We start from the raw sequence: 23,422 nt of genomic DNA, 5'->3' as shown, positions 1-23,422 counted from the left end.
AATGGAATCATAGAGTATGTAGTCTTTTGAGGCTAGCTTCTGTTCCTCAGTGTAATGTCTTTGAAATAAATTCATGTTGTGTGTATCGCAGTAGCTATTATTCCGTCATATGGATGTACACTGTTTATTCTTTCATCCTTTGAAGGGCACTTGGGTTCTTTTCATATTTTGGTAATCGTTAAGGAAGCTGCAGTAAGCACTCACATACAGGCTTTTGTGTGAACATAGGTTTTCATTTCTTTAGGGTAATTACCTAGGAGTGGAATTGCTAAGTCATATGATAAGTGTAGTTTTTTGGGTAAGAAACTGTCAAACTGTTATCCAGAGTGGTGGTGCCATGTTGCATTCTCATCAGCAGAGTATGATAATGCCATTTGCTTCACATTCTCATTAGCATTTGGTATTATCAATTTAAAATTTGTTAAGCTATTCTAGTAGGTGCATAAATGGTTTTAATTTGCATTTTCCTAATGGCTAAAGGTGTTGAAAATCTTTTCTTGTGCTTATTTATCCTGTGTATCTTCTATTGTGAAGTTTCTTTTAAAATCTTGCTTTTTTATTTTATTTTTTTAGTTTTGTTATTTTCTTACATTTTGAGAGTTATTTATGTGTTCCAGCTACAGTTTCTATATTGGGTATGTGATTTGCAAATGTTTCTCCTAGTGTGTAGTTTGCTTTTTTATTCTCTTAACACTGTTTTTGAGAGCTAAAGTTTTAAATTTTGATGAAGCCCAATTTATTGTTAAAATTTTTTTTTTAATAGATGATGCCTTCAGTGTTATATTTAAAAACTCTGCTGAGCCCTAGGTTCCAAAGATTTCCCCCTACGTATTCTTCTAAAAGTTGTATAATTTTACCTTGCCTCCTTTGTCATAGATAAATCGACCATATAAGCGTGGGTTTATTTCTGGGCTCTCTATTCTGTTCCTTTGATCTGTGTGTCTGCTTTTGTGCTGGTACCAGACAGTTTTGATTACTATAACTTTATAGTATAGTTTGAAATCAGGGAGGATGATACCTCCAACTTTGTTCTCCTTTCTCAAGATTGTTTTGATTATTCAGGGTCTTTTGTGGTTCCATATAAATTTTAGGTTCTTTGTTCTAGTTCTGTGAAAAACGCCATGGGTATTTTGATAGGGATTGCATTAAATCTGTAGATTGCTTTTGGTGTGGACCTTTATATGACATTAATTCTTCCAAATCCATGAGCATGGTATAGCCTTCCATTTATCTGTGTTTTGCTCAGCTTTCAGAGTACAAGTCTTTTGCCTCCTTGCCTAAATTTATTCCTAAGTATTTTATTCTTTTTGATGCAGTTGTAAATGGTGTTGTTTTCTTCATGTCTTTTTCCGATAGTTTATTATTTGTGTATAGAAACACAACAGATTTCTGAATATTAATTTTGTATCCTGCAAATTTACTGATTTCATTTATTAGTTCTAATAGTTTTTTGGTAGACTCCTTCCTCCTCACTCATTAGAGTTAGTTGCAGACATTTTGACAGCACCCTTAAGTACTTCACCGTGTAGCCCTCACTTAGGATATTCTGCTACAGAATCATAATACTATTGTCTAATATAAAGTTGTTATTCAGATTTCCCCAGTTAATTCCCACATAGCTTTTTAAAAAAATATTCAAGATGCACTGTATGATTTCATTGCACTTAGTTGTCATCCCTTAAGTACTTCCATTTATTTAGAATAATTCCTCAGTCAATTTTGACTTAAGATTGTCATTAAGATTTTTGAAGAGTACAGGTCTGTTATTTTGCAGAAAGTCCTTTTATTTGGATGTGTCTGATTGACAACTTTGGATTAGGTTCAGGTTAAAGGTTGTGGGCAGAAGTATTTTAAGTGAAATTGTTTACTTGCAGTGAGTTATTTCAGGAGGCACAAGATGCCACTTTGTCCCACCAGGGTGATATTAAATACAGTCAACCCTCTATATTTACATCTTTAGCATCTGGATTTGACCAACCATGGATGTATTTCCTTAGGAAATATTTTCGGAAGTATAGAATATAGTCAAATACTACACCATTTTACGTAAGGGGCTAGAGCATCTACTGATTTTGGTTTCCTTGGGGGTTCCTGGAACCCATCCCTTGTGAGTACCAACGGACAACTGTGTGTGTTCTTGATTAATGTGATGCCTGCTAGGTTTCTGAATTTTAAATATACCTTTTCCTTTTGTTAGTAATAAACCACGTGTGGGGTGATGTCTTGAGATTGTGTGACTATCATGTTGTCCAGGGATCTTCCATCTGATTCTTTTAGCATTGATGAGTCCTCCCCGAGGCAGTCGTTCCTGTAGTGGTTGTGTGATGGTGGCTTCCTGTTCCTGTCATTCTCCTGTGTTTATTAACTGGATTTCTTTTGTAAAGAAGGGGTTCCTTTCTCTTTTTACTTTCTTTCTTTCCTTATTATCAATGTGAAGTCTTGAATTCTTCCTTCTCTTGGTCATTATTCATTCTGATGCTCACATGGTCCTAAATTTGTTTAGAGGGAACCACTTAAATCTGGGCTGGCACAATTGTAGCACAGGCAAGCTCTCTCTAGTGTTTAATTAACATTTGACTCCATTTGTAGCCCTGGAAGCTATGAGAATTAATGTACGTAACATCCCTTAGATTTTTACTCTTTTTTGATAACCACCTGTGCTTATTTTCCAGCAAATCACTGAATTGAAGAAAGAAAACTTTAACCTAAAGCTTCGCATCTATTTCCTTGAGGAAAGAATGCAACAGGAACTCGATGGCCCCACGGAGCACATCTATAAAACTGTAAGTGGCCCCCTTCTTGCTGCCATCCCTGATGTCTTTTCTCATGGTGCTCCAAGCAGAAACGTGATTAATATTTGCTCTCAGAGTGAGCATGGATAGATAGAGCTGCTTTCATTTAATTTGCATTGATTATGGGGAGTATAAAGACAATAAGATGACCTTAGTATTAAGTAAAGAGATACAAGATTAATTTTAAGGGATCCTTTTTCTCTTCTTAAAATTGGACTTCTGATTTGCTATATTTCAGTTGGCTTTCTAAACTTATCCATATTTAGACAAAGATAGTGAAATGGAAGAATGTCTTTGGAATTGAAACTTATTGTTACCCACTAATTTGTGTAACTGTAGGCAAGTCACTTCAGCTCAGCGGGCTTGCTCCAGAGGGCAGTGATAATCCCTCTGTCATAGGGTCATTAGTGTGGATTAAAAAGAGATGACAGATGAGAAGTCCCAGCACGCAGTCAGTGCTGGACAGTTACCATTGTCTGATTGAGGCTTCCGCAGGCAGCCCAAAGTTAGGACTGTCCGTGTTCCTGTGCTGTGGTTCTTCCGTGGGTTTTATATACTTGCTTATAACTGTCAGGAAAAAGGTTTGTTTCCAGCTGAAAGTCTTGGCCTGGAGGCTTCTGCCTGAAAACAAACCTTGGTTCTGAAACTTGAAAAAGAGCTTGGCTTTCTTGAAAAGACATGAGTACAAACAATATTTCAGCACCTATTTCTTGGCTTGCTCCAGTAGATTAGCCCTTGGCCTGGGAATTAGTCCATTTTTTTCTCGTCTGAAGTTTGCCCCAGTGGAAACTTTTGAAGGAGGAAAAAGAAGTCTGCTTGAGTTTCAGTGAATGAACTTAAATGGACTTGTCTTGAAGAGAGATTGTTCTGTACTGTACTTTGAGCCTTTTCAAGAGTTGAAAAGCTCCCTTGTCCCTCAAGACACAATTTTTTTTCTTTGTTGTGGGGGTGGAAAGACAATGAGGACATCCCCTTTTCTGGAAGGAAGTGGTGATAAAAGAAAAAACAACAGCCTAAAACATTTTATTTGTAAGTATAGTTATCATCTATCTCAGCACTTCTAAGTGATAGGAAACCAGAGCATGTGAATTGCCTTCTCTGTGTCAGGCGCTGTCCTGGGCCTTTGCACATCAGCGCCTTATTTTACTTTTCAAGATGGCCCTTTGCAGCAGAGATGAGCTCACTTGCAGGAGAGGAGCCTGAAGCTCAGGGGGCATCAGTAACTTGCTTGATGTCCTAGCCACTGTGTGAGGTGTGTTGGAGCCCAGGCCTGCCTGTCTCATTGTACCACGCTGTTTCAGCTGCTCTTTTCCGTTGTCTGATTAGCTGACCCGACTTCATCGCACTTTTATTTCAGTTTAAGTTTTTATATAGCTACACATGATTCAGAGTTCAAAAAGCGTAAAAGGTGTACACTGAAAACACTTTTGTCTCCTAGTCCCTTAGGTCTAACCAGATTACTGGTTCCTCAGGCAGAGAAGTTTTATGCATATGCAGGCAGGTGTGTATGTGAATATATATGTGTATAAGCCCCCTTTTTATATAAATGGAAGCATGTTCTGTAACTTGCAGTTTTCCTTAATAATATCTTGGATATCTTTCCTTAGTAGTGGGTTAAAGCTTCTTTATTTATTTTTTTTTTAGTACCGATATTCTATTTTATGCTAATAAGGTGTTTTGATTTTTGGTTAAGAAATTATGATTGTCATATATTTAAGTTTATAACTTGAGGTGTTGGGCTTGCGAAGAATAGTCTAGCAGGACTGTTAGCTCTCTGTTCTAGTAAATTTGCTTGGCTGGAGTGCCAGCTGATGCCTCAGAAAGTAGAGCACTCAGAATCTCTGAAATCAGCTCCTACATAGCTCTTTGCTCTTGTGAGAGCTGGAAAGGAATCCTCAATTTGAACGCTGTTCCTGTCGTTTTCACAAAACCGCCATTGAAGGCATGGTGCACTGTCACTCGGTGTCCTTTATGCAAAGATCATTTCCTTCTAGAAAAAGTCCTGCCGCATAAATGACTTCTTTAGTTCCTGTTGTTTGACGTTGAAGACAATAACATGTTCATTAGTTCAGTTAGTCCTGAAATCCCCCCCGTTGGGTGGACTTTATGATTTTCTTTTGCCACTTGGGGGCTCTGCAAGGAGAAACCTCGCTTTCTCACCTCCTGGACTTGTGCTTCTGAGGACAGTTACAGGCCTGCACTTCCAGTTTTCTGCTCAGTGTTCGCTTGAAGGCAGAGCCTGTGTCTGCCTTGTTTACCTGTGTCCTCGGTGCTCAGCCCAGTGCTTGGCACGTCACAGGGACGGTAAATGTCTGTGAAGAGAGGGAATGAATAAATGAGCGTCTACTGATTTACTATGGTTTCCATTTCGTGAAGAGTGGAGGCAGAATTTGAACCCATGTCCTCCTGGTCCAAAGCCCCATGACCTTTCCTTTCTGGATGACTTCTCAGCCTGGGGATCCCCCAGAGCTGCTTGGCTGAAAGGAGGGAGGCATGTCCTCCGAGATTGTAAATTTTACTGGAAATGTTATTTTGATTTAAAACGATATTCATGTATTATGGAGTAGAATGTAAAATTGGCATGAATTATTAAAACAGGAGCAAGATTTCAAAGAGAACCTGGAATTAGAGCAGTTCTCTGAAAACTTTTCAACCAGACCCGTTTCCACTCCGTGAATTCATCTGACACTCTGTCTGGGCTACATTTATGGACTGGTTTGAGAAGCCAGCCACGGCCCACTGTCTCACGTTGGGAGCCGCTTGCTAAAGACTCTGTCTTTGGATTCGCATGTGAATTATGAGCCCCAGGCCACGTGCGACTCCCTTCCTTCTGGTCAGTTACAAGGAAGGCATTTGGTTGGAGAACGTTGTGGTGTCCCTAATAGCCAGCTTGTCTGTGCCGCTGCGGCTCTTTGGTGAGAACCCTGGAATCTCCCACTGAAATGAGATAGGCAGTGACGAGGCCTCCAGTTATCCACCCACATGTTTTCTTTTTTGAAGCTGTAAAGCGTTTCCACTGCCACAACCAGCACACGTATGATGGTAAACAACCAGAAGTAATTGCCTTGGACTGGTAAAAGCAAACTGCAGAATTGCTTGTAAATTTGCTTGGTGGAGGGCAAACAATTTTTAAATCGGCCTTTCTCATATGACATTTATGCCTCGGTGTTTGAATGCTCTGGCTGTTCGAAGCTTGCAGAATTTACATAATTGTTCCAAGTCTTGTGAAATCTGGGGCTTTCTTTTGAGACCACCAGGGTTTGGATATTCCCTTTTCCCTGTGCCCTGAGGCTAATGAGGTTTGGAATCTAAGGGCTGCCTATTACAAGCGTGGCGTAGTCAGTCCACTCTGAAGATGGTTTCCCCACTGTAGGCACAGTATGGCCTGTAGTTTTACACTGTTTCTTTTCTTCCCTAACCTCGTCTGGAAGAATATCGAGCTCAAGGTGGAAGTGGAAAGTCTGAAGCGTGAGCTCCAGGAGAGAGAGCGGCTGCTCATCAAAGCCTCGTGAGTACCCGTCATCCTGTCACATGCTTGGGGGTTGCCCAGGGCCCCCCTGTGGCAGCTGCGTGGGTCAGTGAAACAGAGCCTCGTGCTTCCTAAGCCTCTTGTTCCCCAGCTGGGCTCGGGGGACCCCAAGGAGGCTTTATTTATATATCATTATTTTTCAACCAACTTTTAAAGTTTATAGGAAAATGAACAGATCTTACACGTACAGCAGGATGAATTTTCTCTCAGCAGAGACACTCATGGGGCCACCATCCCGACCAGGAACCAGCACATCACCAGCCCCCAGGAAGTCCCCTTTGTGCTCCCAGAACTTACCCTCCTCCCACAAAGACGGCCACTTTGCTAACTAGCAGTGTCGCCATTGCTTAGTTCTGCCCATGGTAGAAATGGAATCCTACACTATGCTTTTGGGTCTGGTCCCTTTCCTCAGCGATACATTAGTGAGATCCGTTCATATTTTTTAAGTATATCATTAGCTCACTCACCGCTGTGAAGTCCTGGGGGCATAAAGGGGACCCGAGGGACTCCTGCGGCAGGCGAGGCAGAGGATGGGGCTTCAGTCAGAGCAGCTTGTTTTTCTCTCTGTTCTGCTTAAAGAACATTTGAAGACTGTTATTTCAATTAATTAAGTATTTATTGAACAACAAGCACAGTTCAGAGAATATAACCTATGACTCAATTGGTCATTCATTTGTTCATTCATAAACAGTTATTATGTAATTACTCATGCTACACATGGAGGATTTTTGAAAACAGATATTTCCTTACTTTAAGAGCTGATCAGAGACTGGTGACAACTCATCCTATGAGCCAAGTGTAACGGAGATGCAGTGATAGTTTGTGGGGACAGTGGGGTACCAAGTGTGCTGAGTTTCAGTTGGTGAGCGTGGCAGAAAACTGCCCAGGGTGGACTCGCCAAGGATCCAGCTGAAAGCTTATGTGGAAATGCTTCGTCTGTCACGGCAGCAGAGTTCCTGTGGGACGTGGAGCCGGGGAGCGCGGAGTCTTCCGCTTAGGGCGCAGCTGCACTCTGGGCCGGGCCATGTGGCTCCTTTTACTGCCACAGGGCCGGCAGCCGGAAGGCCGACTGCTGTAGCCTGGAGCGGACGGCAGGTTCCCAGGCCTCGCTTGACCTGGCACGCGTGGCATGTTCTGAGTGAGTGAATGAATGAGTGAATAAACGGGGAAGACACGTTTTTGTTCTTGTTGCTGTAGTTTCCTTTTCCTTTTTCAGAAGCACATCATTCATCATTCCCTGGGCGAGGAGTCAGACCTCCTTTACCAAGCCCGGCAGTCAGGGTCCCGCTTGGTCCCGCTCATGCTCGGCGCCCGGCCTGCTGCAGATCTGGACCCGGACCGCTTTCAGTCAGGCGTGCGCACAGGGAATCCCAGACTCCCCAAGGCTCTGCGCACGCAGGGCAGCACACGGGGCTGGGTGCTTTGGGGGCCTGTGCACATGTCTGTCTGCATAGATTCTCTGAACCGCCGCAACTAGTGTTCAAGACCCTTTTGGTCTGATCTTACTGGTCAGTTTATTGAGAAAATACTTCTTAAACCACTGTTCTGTGCTGCACCGGACCCTGCTCCTGGGGATGCAGTGCTGAGCCAAGCAGGCACGTGGGGCTTGCGTTCCAGTGGGAGCGATGAGGATGAAGCGCTTCAAGAACGTGTGTATCAGTGAAGTTGGGAGGAGAGCGGTGAGAGAAACAGGGAGCCGTGGGAATGGGTGTGTAATGTGGGTCCCCAGCAGGGAAGGGCCTGAGGACGTAGCATCGGAGGTGAGATCTGGGGGGTCGGGAGGGACCAAGCAGTGAAAGGGCGGAGAGAAGTGTTGAAGGGGAGAGGAACGTGCGGGACCGAGGGCAGGGGAGAGGTCCAGGGGGCCTTGCCTTGCAGGGTCTGGGGGCCTCATCAGAGATTTTGGTCTTTATCCCGAGATCAGAGAGAAAGTAGTCACGGGTTTTAAGGAACTGACACAGTCAGTTTTGTTTTCTAAAAGGGCAGTCGACGCTGAGTGGGACATGTTTTGTAGAGGGAGCAGGCGTAGAAGCAGGGGGACCAGTTAGGAGGCTAGCGCAGTAGTCGGTGACGGATGAGTGACAGAGATGGATAGGTGGATTGGAAAGACACCGAGGAAGCGGGATCAACAGGGCTAAGAGATGGATGGGCAGGGAGCTGTCAAGGATAGGTTGGGGGTCAAGGTCCTGCGCTCTGTTTAAGAATGCGCACAGTGACTTCGCTGCCCCAGCTTTCTCTCCACCGACTTTCTACCGCAAACACAGTTCACAGACACTGAAACGCTCTGCCTTGGCCCTGACAGCCCTCTCCCCCCGCTGCAGCCCCCGTTGTCCACCCTGCAGAAGGCCTCCTGCGGGGCCACACGTGGCTGCCTCAGCCCACTTTTACCAGCTTCTCTGGCGTGTAATGACGGTCCCGTTTGTGCACAGCACTTTCCAGTTCATAACACTTAGCATCTTTTTGCAGTCCATCGTTATCCCGAGGGCTCTGCAGACCTTGAGGCACACCTCATTTGAGAGAGGAGGGAATTTCTCTTTGGAGAAGGGAAGGGCCGTGACTAGAACCACTCAGCCAGAAAGACCATAGCTGGGATTAGAACTCAAGTTTGTGACTTCTGGTCCAGCACGAGGTTTCATCTTCTTTTTTTACTTCCATGTGTGTTTCTCATTTCTTCAGAGTGACTGTACATCTCAGCCAAGGGCCTCTTCCTTAGTGGGGTTCAGGGCCGGTGGAAAGGGCAGGGGCCCTGGGCTGGCTCTACCAATAGGCAGGGCTGTGGCCTCCGAGCCCTGGAGCTGCTCAGCTGTTCCTGCTTCGTAGAGCCCTTGTGTGGGTGACCTGCCGTAGGACATGCACGCTGTCTGCCGCTGACCGGTTCAGCGTGCCGTTCCCTTTACCTCTCACTGCTCGGCACCTCGCGGTGTGTGTGTGGTGAGTCCCTGTTGATGGAAAAGTATCTTTTTGTTAATGCCCTCCACTTCCTTTTTGAGTTCTGTGGTTGTTTCTGTTTTTGGGTGGTCGGCTTTTCCCTGAAGAACTATAATTAGAATGGAAAGAATCAAGAGGAAATGTTGATGGTTAGGAAGAGCAGCGAGAGGGGTGTTTACAGAAGGTTCATTTTTGCATTGGGTGGAAAGCTGGATGAGACCAGTTTCTCTCAGCCTTTCCTCTCCTTAGGTCTTGCTGTCTGTCTCCTTGGGGACAACAGGCTGGCATGCAGCACTCGGATCAGAGAGGAAGGAGCCCTGTCCTATGAGGGTACTTACATTTTTGGAGAACCGTCTTAGCCTCTAAGCCTGTGCCTGGCACTCGACATGCTATATCGTATTTGCTTTTACAGCAGTTATTTGAGGCAGCCACAGTTCCCATTTAAGTGAAGAGGAAACTGAGGCTCAGAGGAGCGGGGAACTTGTTCAGGCTGGTAACAGATCTAGAGCTGGTCTGGTTCAGGAGCCCACTCTGCCTTGCTGTGAAGTAAACCTATATGCTCGCTGACAGTCCATTGTTCTATTTGTCAGTTACCATAAGGGGACATTAAAAACAAAAGCAGACATATTGTTGGGAGTAAATTTTATTTCTGTAGCTTTAAAACACAAACAAAAATAATAATTCCATTAGTAGAGGAAAATTGCACCGTACTGCTGAGTGTAAATTTTATTGCTACAGTAACTGTAACATACAAAGATGATAAATGAAAAGTTGGAACATTTATTATTGGGAGTATATTTTATTGGTATAACTAAAATGCAAACAAACTGAATAATGCCAGTACTTGTTAAAAATTGTAGTCGGCCGCTTGACAAAGTACAGGAGGCTGACTGTAAAACACCAAGGTCTGATCTGGGCGGACAGGAGGGGGCTGGTGTATTTGCCCTCACTGGCTGGAGTTGGGGGTGGGGTGGGTTAATTGAGGGAGTGAGCCTTTTCTAGAGGAGGCTCTAGAAAACCCTGGGGCTAAAACCTTTGTGGTGGTTTGAGGAAGCTCAAGACTGGAAAATTCTGGATCCAAAGCTCAGGAAGGAAAAGCGTCCAGTCCAGCATTCTTGCAGCCATATAGCATGCCCTCTTGCGAAGTGACAGAAATGATTGGGAATCTGTGAACTCCAGACAGTATTGGTCAGGAAATGAGCTGAGGGAGTGGGCTCAGGACATTTCATGGCGTTAATCAGGAAGTGGCCGTGGTGGCCTTAGTTCTGGCCAGTGGATGATCCTTTCTCAGCGCAGACACCAGCTGGGGGCAGAATGAGGCCGCTCCAAGCATCTCAGCGGGGCAGGCACTGCGCTGGCCTTGGCGACAACAGGCTGCCATGCAGCACTCGGATCAGAGAGGAAGGAGCACTGTGCTGTGACCACCACGTGTCTTAGCATGTTCATTCCAAGTGGTCACCACCTCATTTTTCCCAAGAGGAAACTGAGGTCTCAGAGGTAATTCACCGGGAGTCACACTGAGGACAAAACAGTGAGAATTTGGAAGCAGATCTGTTCAGCTTCAGAGCCTATGTTCTTTCTTTCCAGTTGTTCACATTGAATTCCATTACAGTGATGTCACGGCCCTGGGGCCTGCGGAAGGCTCATGGTGAAAGGAGACACGAGAAGAATAAAGTCTTTATTTGCAGGCAATTCATGTTTGAGGCTTGGGCAGCAAGGATGGCCCTCTTGACTGTCCCTTTTTCTCAGTCCCAAATTCACATGGCCTGTACATGTGCGTGTCTGATCACATATCTTGGTTGGGAAAGTCTTACACACCCCTCAAGTAGGACTTGGGAGGCTGCTGATGAATAGATGTGTTCTGTTGCAGTTTCTCTGAGAAACCAGCTTTAGGTGGAGCCATTTCCTTTATATTATTCTGCCTTTAGGAAACCCGCAGTCATTTCAGAAACCGATGAGACCTGCTCTGGGTACGTCTCACAAATGCATACCCGACCCTGTTCTTCTTCTGGGGAGGACCAGAGTGAAAGGCGTCAGTGGTTTGGTCCTGCGTCTGATGTGGGTGTGCCCTCCCCCTGCGGCTTGTGAGGCGGGGGGCGTGCTCCATGGTTCATAGCAGCAGGACTCTGCATTTTATGTTTCTGTAGCACGGGGTGTGGGCTGCTCGCCCCTCTCCTCTCCTCTCGCCCCCAGTGCCAGCTGGTGCCCACCTAGGTGGGCTGTAGCTAAAATGCTCCCCCTCCAGCCGGCAGAAGACGAGGTATGCAGTCCCATGACTCCTCAGATTCAGTTTTGTTTCATTCTTTTCCCTGTACTTTGGTTTGTCAGACCAGCTCTCTGCCGTTCCTACCCCCGGTGGAGGTGTACTTCATTGGAAGTTTCCTGGTGGGAAACTTAAGAGTATTTACACTTTGACCCAGTAATTCTCTTTCTAGGATTGACCCTAAGGAAAGCACTGGATAGTATACCCACGGGGATGCTTTCAGCATAACATTGCTTATAGTAACAAACAATAAAACTGACAGTTGTGGGACACTTCCTGCTGACCACTATTCCCAGAGCTTCATCACTGTCATCAGAGAAATGTGTAAAGTCAGAAGCAATCTAAATGTTTTAAAAATAGGAGTCGATTTAATGTAGTACATTTTATACAGCAAATTAATTTGCAGCCTCTAAATATTAATGTATATTTATTGACACAAAAGGATGTTTATACTGTGTTAAGCAATAAAGTCAGATCACAGATGTATACTCTATGATTCTGTTTTTGTAGAAAACGCCTCAAAGGCTGTATACTAAAATGTTAGCGTAGCTATCCTGAGATTATAGGTGATTCTTACTTTATTTTAAATAGTATGTATTTTTTTAAACATTTTTCCTTAATCCTCACTCGAAGATATGTTTATTGAGTTTAGAGAGAGAGGAAGGGCAGGGGTGGGGTGGGCGGGGAGAGATGTCGATGTGAGAAAAACATCGATCAGTTGCCTCCCATATGTGCCCCGACCGACGATTGAACCCACAACCTAGCTATGTGCCCTGGCTGGGAATCAAACCCGCAACCTTTCGGCCGTGGGACAATGCTCCAGCCAGCTGAGCCACACCGGCCAGGGCTCATCGGTTGCTTCTTGTATATGCCTTGAACAGAGATTGACCCCACAGTCTTGGTGTATGGCGATGATGCTCCAAGAAATTGATCTACCCAGCCAGGGCTAAGTAATATGTATTTTTATTGATACATCATTCACATATAACATTGTGTAAGTTTAAGGTGTATAACATGTTGATTCGATACATTTATATATTATATTATCAGTGTTTTTTGAGTTACAAATACTAATTAATATAACAGGTCTGTAGGAATATTCCTTGTTTCTTAGGGTGAATGCAGTCACCACCTGATGGTCACCCTCATTTGCCTCTTTTTGCAGCAAAGCAGTTGAGAGCCTCGCGGAGGGGGGCGGCTCTGAAGTTCGGCGGGTGAAAGAGGATGCTCAGAAGAAGGTGAAGCAGGTTGAAGATCTCCTGACCAAAAGAATATTCCTTTTAGAAGAGGCAAGTCTGGAAACCCCGAGGAGAACGTGTTCCTTCCAGTGGGTTAATAACGGAGTGGGCAGAATTCTGTTCTTTTCCTCATAAACTGTCAGAGTTTCTGAAGACATGACAGCCATCCTCGTGGAGCATCTCCGTGGTTCCAGCCCATTCTGGGTGCTTGACATACAGCATTTATACCCTTACACCCTGCAAACTGGCCGTTATTGTCTCTTTCCTACAGGCGGGGACACTGAGGTGCGGAGAGAAATGCTAACCAATCTAAGCTTAATCTTGCCTAGAAATGGGTGACTGATCTAAAACCCCGTGTTCCCGCTGCACCACTCCTCTTGTTAGCTGGTTTAGTGCCTTTCTTTCCCTGAAGAGGACACCGAGGCCCAGAGAGGGGGAGTGACTCACCCATCATGGACATTATGTGTCCATGCCGCCCGTCCCCAGCGTCCAGCCTCCTTGCCACCATCCCAGCATCCCCAGCGTCCAGCCTCCTTGCCACCATCCCAGCGTCCCCAGCGTCCAGCCTCCTTGCCACCATCCCAGCGTCCCCAGCGTCCAGCCTCCATACCACCATCCCAGCGTCCCCAGCGTCCAGCCTCCTTGCCACCATCCCAGCGTCCCCAGCGTCCAGCCTCCTTGCCACCATCCCAGCGTCCCCAGCGTCCAGCCTCCATACCACCATCCCAGCGTCCCCAGCGTCCAGCCTCCTTGCCACCATCCCAGCGTCCCCAGCGTCCAGCCTCCATACCACCATCCCAGCGTCCCCAGCGTCCAGCCTCCATGCCACCATCCCAGCGTCCCCAGCGTCCAGCCTCCATGCCACCATCCCAGCGTCCCCAGCGTCCAGCCTCCTTGCCACCATCCCAGCGTCCCCAGTGTCCAGCCTCCTTGCCACCATCCCAGCGTCCCCAGCGTCCAGCCTCCATACCACCATCCCAGTGTCCCCAGCGTCCAGCCTCCTTGCCACCATCCCAGCGTCCCCAGCGTCCAGCCTCCTTGCTACCATCCTAGCGTCCCCAGCGTCCAGCCTCCTTGCCACCATCCCAGCGTCCCCAGCATCCAGCCTCCATGCCACCAGCCCAACGTCCCACCAGTGTTGATTGAGTGCCTCTTTTCCGGGGGGCACTGTGTATAGCTCCTCATCTTCCTGATTCTCGGGGGCTTCCTATGACTGATGGGAGTCAGGATGTTTCTTGGTTAGAAAATCCTGGTTCAATATGTTAAAAAGGTTGCATAAATTAGTTACTTATGTCTTGGTCTTTGGAGTCTGTTGTTTCGTCTTGCTTTCTCTATCTGCGACCCTGATTCTTCTAAGCAGATATGAGGAGAAATAGCACCAAATAGCACGTCTGAATTCAGAGTGGGTATATTTGTACTGTATTTTGAAGCTTACAGTGTCCTTCTCCAGTTACGATGTTCACTGGAGCCCTTCTGTCAGCTTCATGGGGGTGTGTAGATATTAGGTTGATCGGATAGACGAGGAAATGGGCCCAGAGAGGGTGGGAAACGAGTCATGGTCATGAGTGGTAGAGCCGGTACCTCTGTGAGTCCAAGAAGGGTCTCTGAGTCCAGGTTCTGACTTTTAGTTAAGATAATTGTGAGCCTTTTAAGACGCTTAACCTAATTTTGCTCATTCATCTTATTTTTCTCAGTAAGTGCTTCCCACTGTCTTAAGGTGCCTGCACAATGGGCAGTACTAGGTTGAATCCCCCTGCTCTGTCACTTACTAGCTTTGTCACCCTAGATAAAGCAGTTCCCTTCCCTGAGCCCCTGCCTCTTACTCTGTAAAATGAGGCTAGTGCTACCTGCTTTGCTGTAGTAATTGTAATAACAGCGGTGCTACTACCAGTTTCTCAGGGGCTTACCGTATGTGAGGCATCCTTCTCAGCGTTTTGCATACATTGATTTAGGTAATCCCCTCAACAGACCTAGAAGGTAAGTGCTTTTATCATCTTTTAACAACCAAAAGGAAAAGGTGACCCTCGCACAGAGTGGCTGAGTCACTTGCTTAAGGGGACACAGGAAGTAAATGCCTGGTGGTCTGGCTACAGAGCCTGCACTCTGAACTGCGGTAGTCTGCCAGTTGTTAGGGTTGAGTGAGAATCAAGGATATTTACAAACAGAGCTTCTTGTAAAGCCTGGTGTCGAGTAGGCTCTCAGTAAGTCAGAGGTTTTGTTGTTTGGTCTCAGAATATTGGGAAATGATTTTTCCCAGCTACCACTATGATTGACAGACAAGTCTCTTGGGAGACAGTGTTGGGGGAGGTTCTAGAGGAGAGGGATTGGGGGAGGGAAGAAGCCACATTTTTCTGAGTTTCCTGTGATACAGCAGGCATTTGACAGGTCTCACAACAAGTCTCTGGTAAATGGTTGTTATCCCTGTTGTGTAGATTGGAAAGATGGGGCTCAGAGAGGTTAAGTGACTACCCAAAGGTCACACAGCAAGTAAGTGGGAGCCGGGCTTTGTACCCAGTATGATTTGACTTCTATGTTTGTGATGTGATTCGAGGCGGTTGGCTTGAGTAGTCCCAGGTTACTTTCATGAGCCCCAGGTCCCTTATCCCTAACACAGACCCTGGCTGCGTGATTTAGATAACTTCCTTGCTGGTTTCAGTGAGCGCCCCGGAAGAACCTAGAGTTTTTCACCACCTAAATCTCTTTGGTGATACAGAAAATGTACTTTAGAATTGTGTAGTCATTATCTTAAAAAAAGCTAGTGGGGGCGGTGGGGTGTGGGATGAATTTGTGTGGAGATTATGGTGACTCTTTGAGATTTATGTATGTTTAGGTATTGAGAGGCGCATTTCTCCTTGTTCTCATTGAGCTGTAAATATTGATCTGATTTTTCAAAACCAAAACAGTTCTCGTAGAGTTGAGTCTTTTCCATTGGAAATGCCTATTACTCTTCAGGATACAAGAAGGAAGGATGGCTGGCAAATGTATTTATTACTGATTCTCCCCATGTATAGTACAATTCAGGGAGGGGAAATGTGCCGGAGAAAAAGTCATAAATATTTATATTTTAATCCAATTTCCTTTCAAAGTGTTCCCAATTGTATTGAAAAATTGCATCACATGCATTTAATTTAACTCTAGGATGTGAAAGCCGCCCAAGCAGAACTGGAAAAGGCCTTTGCAGGGACAGAAACGGAGAAGGCTCTGCGGTTAAGCTTGGAAAACAAGCTTTCGGAGATGAAGAAGACGCACGAGGGGACCATGGACATGGCTCTGGTCCTGGAAGAGAAAGACAGGTCTGGCTCTGTCCCTCTGATACCTGACAGTCATTTGTCTGGCAGCGTGGGGGAAGAATTGTCTCTTCCCTTTCCCCTTCCTTTCCTCCTTGTTCCCACAGCAAGAACACTAGGATTCTGAGGACCGAGAGAGAGCGGTAGTAGATAGAAATTCACGCTGGGATTTTCCACTCAGATTCTAAGTATAGCATTTGGCTTTGGCTGTAAGCTTCCTGGTAGCCAAAGGGAAAAGGGAAAGACTATTTTGATTTCTCTTTTTCCCTTAATCTTGATGATGACAGGATTAAGGTGACAGAACTAGGGGATAAGAGAGAGATGTATTTTAGAAGGTAGAATCACATGTTGGCTCGAAGGGCTTGGTGGCTAACTGGATTTGAGACTGAGGGAAAAGGCTGCAGAGATCCCCCCTCACCCAGGTGAGCAATAGTGGGATGGTAGTGCAGTTTGCTGAGTTTAGGGGGGAAAAGGGAGAAAGATGTTTTGGGGCAGAGGGGCTGGGAAGATGAGCTTTCAGCTGGGACATGTTGGATTGAGGGACTGTGGGCATCCAAGAGGAGAGTCCAGAACATACTTGGGTATATGGATTAAGGCCTGAATTAGAGGATTTAAGGATCCATTCAAGAACCAGCTACTGAGCAAGGCTGCGTTGGGTGTGGGCAATGCGGAGAGGAGCACTGTCTTCTATGGAGTCCCCATGTGTGAGAGGGGACAGAGGTACAAACATGGTTCTGTGCTAAGACCTAAGTGAGGGAGTGCCCAGCTCTGCTTGGGCGTGGCGCAGGGAAGGCTCATGGGAGGAGGCGTGATGGGGTTGCGGGGGAAGCCTGGCCTCCCCGAGGGAACGGCGCGAGCAGTGGTGTGGAGTCTGGCTCATTTCTAGGTAATTCCAGAGGAAAGTGCAGAAACTTGGATTCTTGTCTTTTGGGGAAAGGGAGCTTGGGAAGGCTTAATGCTTATTGAGTAATCACTGGTCCAAGTGGTGGGGTGTCCGTGGACGTGGGTTGTCTGGTCAGGGCCTTGCTAAAGGCTTCGTCTTCCTGGGGTCTCCCGCAGGTCTAGCTGGGTAGGCGCAGAAGCCTGACTTGTCAGAACTGCGAATGTGTCTGACACAGGGGGTAGGTGTGCCCCAGCCACGTCCCAGAGACCCAGGCAGCAGGGAGTCCTCTGGGGCTCTGCTCGCTGAGGGTGTTGTGTGCTTCCTCCCTGAAGGCAGACCTGTTTAGGAAGCTAAGCCAGTGACAGAAGGTGAGGGCTCAGCACAGAACTGGAGCAGGGTCCCCGGTCAGGCCCTGGTGACGTCAGATCTGCCACACAGTTTGACGGGGCTTGGGGCAGCGCCCTCACAAGGATGTTTTGCCCCCTCACCACCCTTTTCGAAGGTACCTGTGTTCGCTACTTGTTGTCCTTCGATTGGACTTCAAAGCTAGTCTGTATCTTCCAGGCAGCTGACAGTGAGGAGTGCTGCAGGTCACGTCTGGCCAGCAGATATGTTTTATCTGATTTCCTTTTTCTTTTGAAGTTTAACTAGTTGCTAATATTTTTAAAAGTCTTAATTTTATGTAAGAGCCTGGATTTCTGGATGCTCTTGGAAACCTGGAAGGTGCGGGAGGACGGGGCCATGGTCCTGCCCGAGCGCTGCTGCCCCCTGAGGGGGGCCCGGCCCCTCTCATGTCCGTCCCCGGCTAGAACTTGCTTTAAGGTAACTAAGAAATCAGTGTTATCAAGGTATGAGTTGCACACGGACACAGCACTCATTTTAGTGTACAGTTGGGTGACTTTCTGTCTCTCCCGTTGATTAAGTGATGATTTCAGAGCCGAGCCCCTAGAGGGCACTCTTACTCCTCTTTCCTGCTTTTGGGGGCCTTGTACTGGTGCTGCCGGTTCCCTCCATGTCCGGTTGTCTTAGTCCATTTGGTGCCATAGCAGAATACCCCGCTCTGGGTCGCTTATAAACAATAGAAATTTATTTCTTACAGTTTTGAATGCCGGAAGTCCAAGTTCAGGGTGCCATCATGGTCAGGCGAGGGCCCCCTCTCAGGTCCTTTTTCTCATTGTGTCCCCACTGGCGAAGGGGCAAGGGACCTCTGGAGCTTCACTGATAAGATACCAGTCCCATTCATGGGAGTTCCACCCACATGACCTCATCTCCCAAAGCCTCCCCCCACCCCCATAATGCCATCACTTTAGGGGAGGTACAAATGTTCAGCCAGTGCACTGAGGTGAGGTGACAGGACACGGAGGGGCACTTTAATGAGCAGACCGGACTCTGGCAGATTGAGTCCCCACGGCTCACCCACAGTCTGCTTCTCAGTGTTACCCCCTGTCAGCAGAGGAGTGAGCAGAGCCTCCCTCTGCAGGGGCGCCGGCACATGCGTCCCCTTCCCGTGCGCCGCCGGGGGCTCTGACTGCCCTTAGCCCCCTCCTCACCTTCACCCTGGGAGCCGGTCCCCTTTCCGCCCGAGTGCGTTGCTTTTTAGGCTCAGCTAGAGACACTCTTCGTAGGGTCCTTCGACAAAATGCTCATCATCGCGTGCTAAAAGGAAAAGTAATAATTATAGCAACTGTCATTTGTTGAGTTCTGCCATATGCCTGGAGCGGTGGAGGTTCGTTTTAAATAGCTTATCTCCATTCCACATAAGCAAGTTACCCCCGTTTTATAGCTGAGGAAATGCAGGCTCAGAGAGCCGAAATAATGCGGCTGTTGTCAGCGAACAGGTGATAGAGGTAATTTGGTGGCCTCGAGAAGGACGTGTTCGGCTCTACCTGAGGGGCCGCCGGGGGTGTCGGTTGGCAAAGGCCCCCCTGGGAGAATAATGCCGAGCTGAGCCTGGGCGCTTATCAGGTGGAGGTGGGAGTGGGGTGCAGGGAGGCGTGTGCGCGAAGGTCTGGGGGCGCAGCACAGCCCGGCTTCTGTCCTAGGCCCTGAAAGCTCGGCCGGGCCGCCTTGCGGAGGAGTTTGGTCTTTATCCCGGAAGACAGTGCATTTTAACCTTTGACCTGAGATGCCTTGGAGAGACGTCCTTCCTTTTTTTTTTTTTTTTTTGCATTTACCAGAATAGTCTGCTTTATTGGTCATGTTTGTTTAGCTTTCAGTGCCAGATTTTTATAGGAAAGGAGATTTCTTGGCCAAAGAAGTAGTAATCCACCGCTCTCGGTGGTGGGGCTGTTGGGTGTCTGAGCAGGGCTGTGACTCAGTCAGACCCTAGTCTGGTGCCTGGGAGGCTGGGGGTGAGGGGACAGTTAAGGTCACGTGAATTCTGGTCCTTAATCTCCGACTTGCAAAATGTGATTTTGTTCGTGTTCAGTCATTGGATGTGTCTACTTTGAAGATGCATGGCCCCATTTCCTACCTCCTCCTGCTCCACTGAGCTGAGAGAACGGCCTAGAATTAATATTTAAATTTTGTTCTCTTTTAGACTGATTGAGGACTTGAAGCTGTCTTTGAAGAGCAAAGAGGCTTTAATTCAGTGCCTTCAAGAGGAGAAATCTCAGATGATGTCTCCTGATGAGAACGTGTCATCGGGAGAGCGCCAAGGACTTTCTGCTGCTCGGAGGGAGGAAAAGGAGAGAGACAGTGAGGTGAGGCGGGAGGACACGGAGCGGGGACTTTACTGAGCAGGCCAGACTCCGGGAGATGGGATGCCCCTTCAGTCCCCACGGCTCACCCACAGTCTGCTTCTCAGTGTCACCCCCCATCAGCGGAGGAGTGAGCAGAGCCTCCCTCTGCCGGGGGCGCCGGCACATGCGTCCCCTTCCAGCCTTGTGTTCATGGGGGGGGTTAAGGAAACAGTCCATACCTGCGCGCCTGTTGCACTGTGTGTTAATTTGTTGCTGCCCAGAGACTTTATTTTCATCCTTTGGGTTTTCTTGGGATAACGTTATGGTACTTACCCGGCTAGAGGCAGGCTGAAGGCCATCTCTGGTCTGAGACTTCAGAGGCAGCGGGGCAGGGCACTCACTGGTTTGGGCGGCAGCCCGTGGAGGGATTCAGTGCGCCGCCTCATTTAATCCTGGCCGCGGGTGAGGCGGGGATCACGGCCCCTCGCCTTGGCTCAGAGTAGTTGCTATATTTTCCTAGGCTCCAAGAGGTGGGTTACTAGTACTGACCCGAAAGCCTCCCTGGACCCCTCCCCACACTGGGTGCCCTCCTCGGCCAGCTTTTGGAAGAGGGTGGGCAGGACCTGGACGTGCAGGTAGGCCTAGTCCACACCGTCCCGTTCTTGCCGGAGCCTGGGTGGCTGCTGTGTGCGGTATGTTCTCCTTAGGAGACACTCTGGGCGCTCATGGAAGGTCTCAGCTTCTTTACGGAGCAGGGCCTCCTCTGTCCCGCACACAGCAGTGAATTCTGTGGCCTCACCAGTTAGGCGCTGGCTGTCCTCAGCCGTTGTCTCTTGCTCCTCGGAACCGTCTGTCTCACTTCCTCGGCCCTGTTCCTTTTCATTGTCCAGTGGCTCCTTGGTTTACTCTCTGTGGGTTGCTCATCTTCACATTTTTCTTCACTTGGGTGGGACAGGAGTGGGCACTTGCTTTCCTGAGTTCCACAGCAAGGGGAACAGCAAGTAAAGGAGGTGCTCATTCTTAGGGTTCTGGGGAAGCTGTGGATTGTGGGTCCCTTCTGGGCACCAATTAATGCGTTTTCATAGGCTGCACAAATGGAGCGCCAGACAGAGAGAAATCGCTTTGAAGAGAGGATCCAGGTATGTTGATACAATTCTTAAAAATGTGTTGAAGATTTATCCTTGGCTCTTGCTTTATTCTGAGTGCAGTAGGTAATTCTGTGTGGCATTAGCTGTCACTCATCGAATGCTACTGTCTGCCAGTCAAGCTTTAGGCCCTATGGAAAAGGTTTCTCAGCCTTTGTAATAACTCCATGAGGCAGGCCTTCCCATCTTGCAGATGTGGCCCTTGAGGCTCAGAGCAGTGAGGTCCCTCATCCAAGGTCACGTAGCTTGGCGGAGGTACAGCAGGGATTCAGACTTACAGTCTGATTCCAAAGCCATTGCTCCACAGTCCCTTAGTCACGGCAGCTGGCTCTTGTAGAGCACCTGCCAGCTTAGAAAGTACTTGCACGTCCGTGATCTCATTTGATCCTCACGACAGCCTGGGAGGGAGGCGGCAGTGATTATCTTTAGAAATGAACTCAGACTATAAATGTATATGTTCTGTCTCCATCAAACTAAGTTCTCTGCTCGCTTTCGTAGCATTAAGGAATGAAATTAATGATCTGTTGTTTCCCCCAAATAACCTGGTGTGGTTTCAAAGACACTGATGTGACTGCATTCAAATTCCAGAAGGCATTGGAGTCCTTCCTGTAGGAATAGCTGTCATCGTTCTAACTGATCTGATCCCCTTCCTTCCCCCTGGCCCTGCTGCTGTGAGCGGTAACACAGTGACTTGGAGCTGATGCCACTACGTTCGGCTCTACTTGGAAACATTAATCACAGGCTGACAGGAATAAGATAGAATAACTGCATTTGAATGTGCTCTTAAAGATATATTTACAATGCATTTTGGTTGGAACACATCACTTTAGTGAATCTTTTTCTAATCTAATTTAGGCACTTCAGGAGGACCTGAGAGAGAAGGAAAGAGAAATTGCTACGGAAAAGAAAAATAGTTTAAAGAGGGATAAAGCCATTCAGGGTCTAACCATGGCATTGAAATCAAAGGAAAAAGAGGTATGTCTGATACACCTCAAGTGAGATTTTTCTTTACGAGCTTCTGTGACTGACCTGTCCTACCCTGAATTTTTAGGTTTACGTAAAATGTTTATAAGAGAGCTGGGGTGACTGTAGAAAGGGGGGCAAGGAGCCTTCAGTCAATCAGAAGTTCTCCTGGAGTGTCTAATCCGGCATTGTGCAATACAAATATGGGAGTTACCTGTATAATTTTAATTTTTCTAATAGCCATATCAAAAGAAGTAAAAAGCAAGTGAAATTAACTAGCATATATGACAATATTATCATTTCCACATCTAATCAATAGAACAAAAGTAATAGTGAAGTATTTAAGATTTTTAAAAATCTGAAGTTCAGATATGCTTACAGCACATCTCAAGTCAGATTAACCAATGTCAAGTGCCCAGTAGCCACAGGAGGCTGGTTGCTACCGTACTGGACAATGCAGATCTCATCTTCTGAAAGCTTAACATCGAGATGAAGGCACTGTGGGTAGAAAGGCCAAGGTAGTTAGATGGTTACCTGGGTTGTTGTCTTTGGGATCCAAGGTGGTGGCTGAATGACCGCTGTGCTCCTGTCGTGGGTATCGCGGTCTGTTGTGCCTCAGTAGCTATGGTCGGCACAGGAACAGAGAAAATCCAGCTCTGCTCACAAGCCTAGTGGGGAAGACTGACAATGAAGGTTGTGATGGAGGGACATGCAGGGGGCTGTGGAGGTGGAGTGAGGGGGACCTAATCCAGCTTAGGGAGTGTGTTTGGGAAGGGGGGGTGGTACTGTGAGGGGAAGGTGTCTTAAAGTATGTGTAGGAGTTGGCTGGGAAGGGGGACAGAGAAGAGGAGGCCGATTCATACAGCGGCGAGAACATTGGTCAAGGCATTCAGTGGAGTAAGAGCCCGATATGCTTTGGCGGAACCAAAAGCAGTTTTAGGTGGCCAGAGCACCCAGTGCAGAACTTCCGCGAGGTGAGAGAGGAAGCTGGAGAGGTGGCAGTGGTGTGGAGCTAACCAGGAAGCTGTGGAGTTGGAGAAGCTAAAGTGGGGAAAGAGAGTGAGTAATCACCATTGTCACATGCAGCAGAGAGCTGGTTCATGATAATAGGGGCTATAATTTGTATCATGTGTTGGGAGTTCTGGGCCCAGCTGAAGTTAGAGACCTTCAGTATGTGCTGGCACCAGGGGTGGAGCAGTTCCGGGTGCCAGAAACGTATAGGGTGTGACCATGGGAGTAGCCAGGCTAGGTGGTTGGGTGGGTCATCTATATGGACAGTCACAGTAAGTAACAGTATGAGCTAGGCATTATTTTAGCATCTCTGTACATTACCTCACGTAACCCAGCAATGCTATGGTTGGATGAGTGATAGTATCTTCATTTTATAGTTGAGGGAATTGAGTCTCAAAGAGATTAATTAGGTCCCGTGCCCGAAGTCATCCATGTAGTAAACAGCCAGACCAGAAATCCTACTTTTCTGACTGCAAAGACCTTGAATATAAGCACAATTCAGCAGTTAAAGCGTTTGGGCCGTGCAGAGATAGGAGCCCAGTTGCATACTTGACTGTAGCTTATTTTTACCCAGGTTGAAGAACTTAACTCTGAAATCAAAGAGCTCAGTGCTGCCTTTGCTAAAGCCAAAGAAGCCCAGCAGAAGACACAGACCCAGAAATTCCAGGTAGGTTTTCACTTTGGGTGAAGTGGTTTTCTCTT

General features: G+C 47.2%; 1 protein-coding gene across 1 annotated transcript in view; it reads left to right on the top strand.

Moving 5' to 3' along the window:
- The window catches only part of CDK5RAP2 (CDK5 regulatory subunit associated protein 2), a 165,023-nt gene that overhangs the window by 21,432 nt on the left and 120,169 nt on the right, over positions 1 to 23,422 (top strand). The window contains exons 4-11 of the mRNA XM_090274639.1: positions 2,673 to 2,783; positions 6,224 to 6,300; positions 12,678 to 12,801; positions 15,889 to 16,043; positions 19,460 to 19,622; positions 20,687 to 20,740; positions 21,602 to 21,721; positions 23,295 to 23,387. Of these exons, the coding sequence (XP_090130765.1) occupies positions 2,673 to 2,783; positions 6,224 to 6,300; positions 12,678 to 12,801; positions 15,889 to 16,043; positions 19,460 to 19,622; positions 20,687 to 20,740; positions 21,602 to 21,721; positions 23,295 to 23,387 (897 nt within the window). The remainder of the gene's footprint in view (positions 1 to 2,672; positions 2,784 to 6,223; positions 6,301 to 12,677; positions 12,802 to 15,888; positions 16,044 to 19,459; positions 19,623 to 20,686; positions 20,741 to 21,601; positions 21,722 to 23,294; positions 23,388 to 23,422) is intronic.

This window comes from Furipterus horrens, unplaced genomic scaffold (genome assembly GCF_987537825.1).
Source record: "Furipterus horrens unplaced genomic scaffold, mFurHor1.1.pri manual_scaffold_4, whole genome shotgun sequence".
In the NCBI taxonomy this organism is placed as follows: Eukaryota; Metazoa; Chordata; class Mammalia; order Chiroptera; family Furipteridae; genus Furipterus; species Furipterus horrens.
The sequence above is the reverse complement of the archived record's forward strand: the minus strand, read 5'-3'. Positions and strand labels throughout refer to the sequence as shown.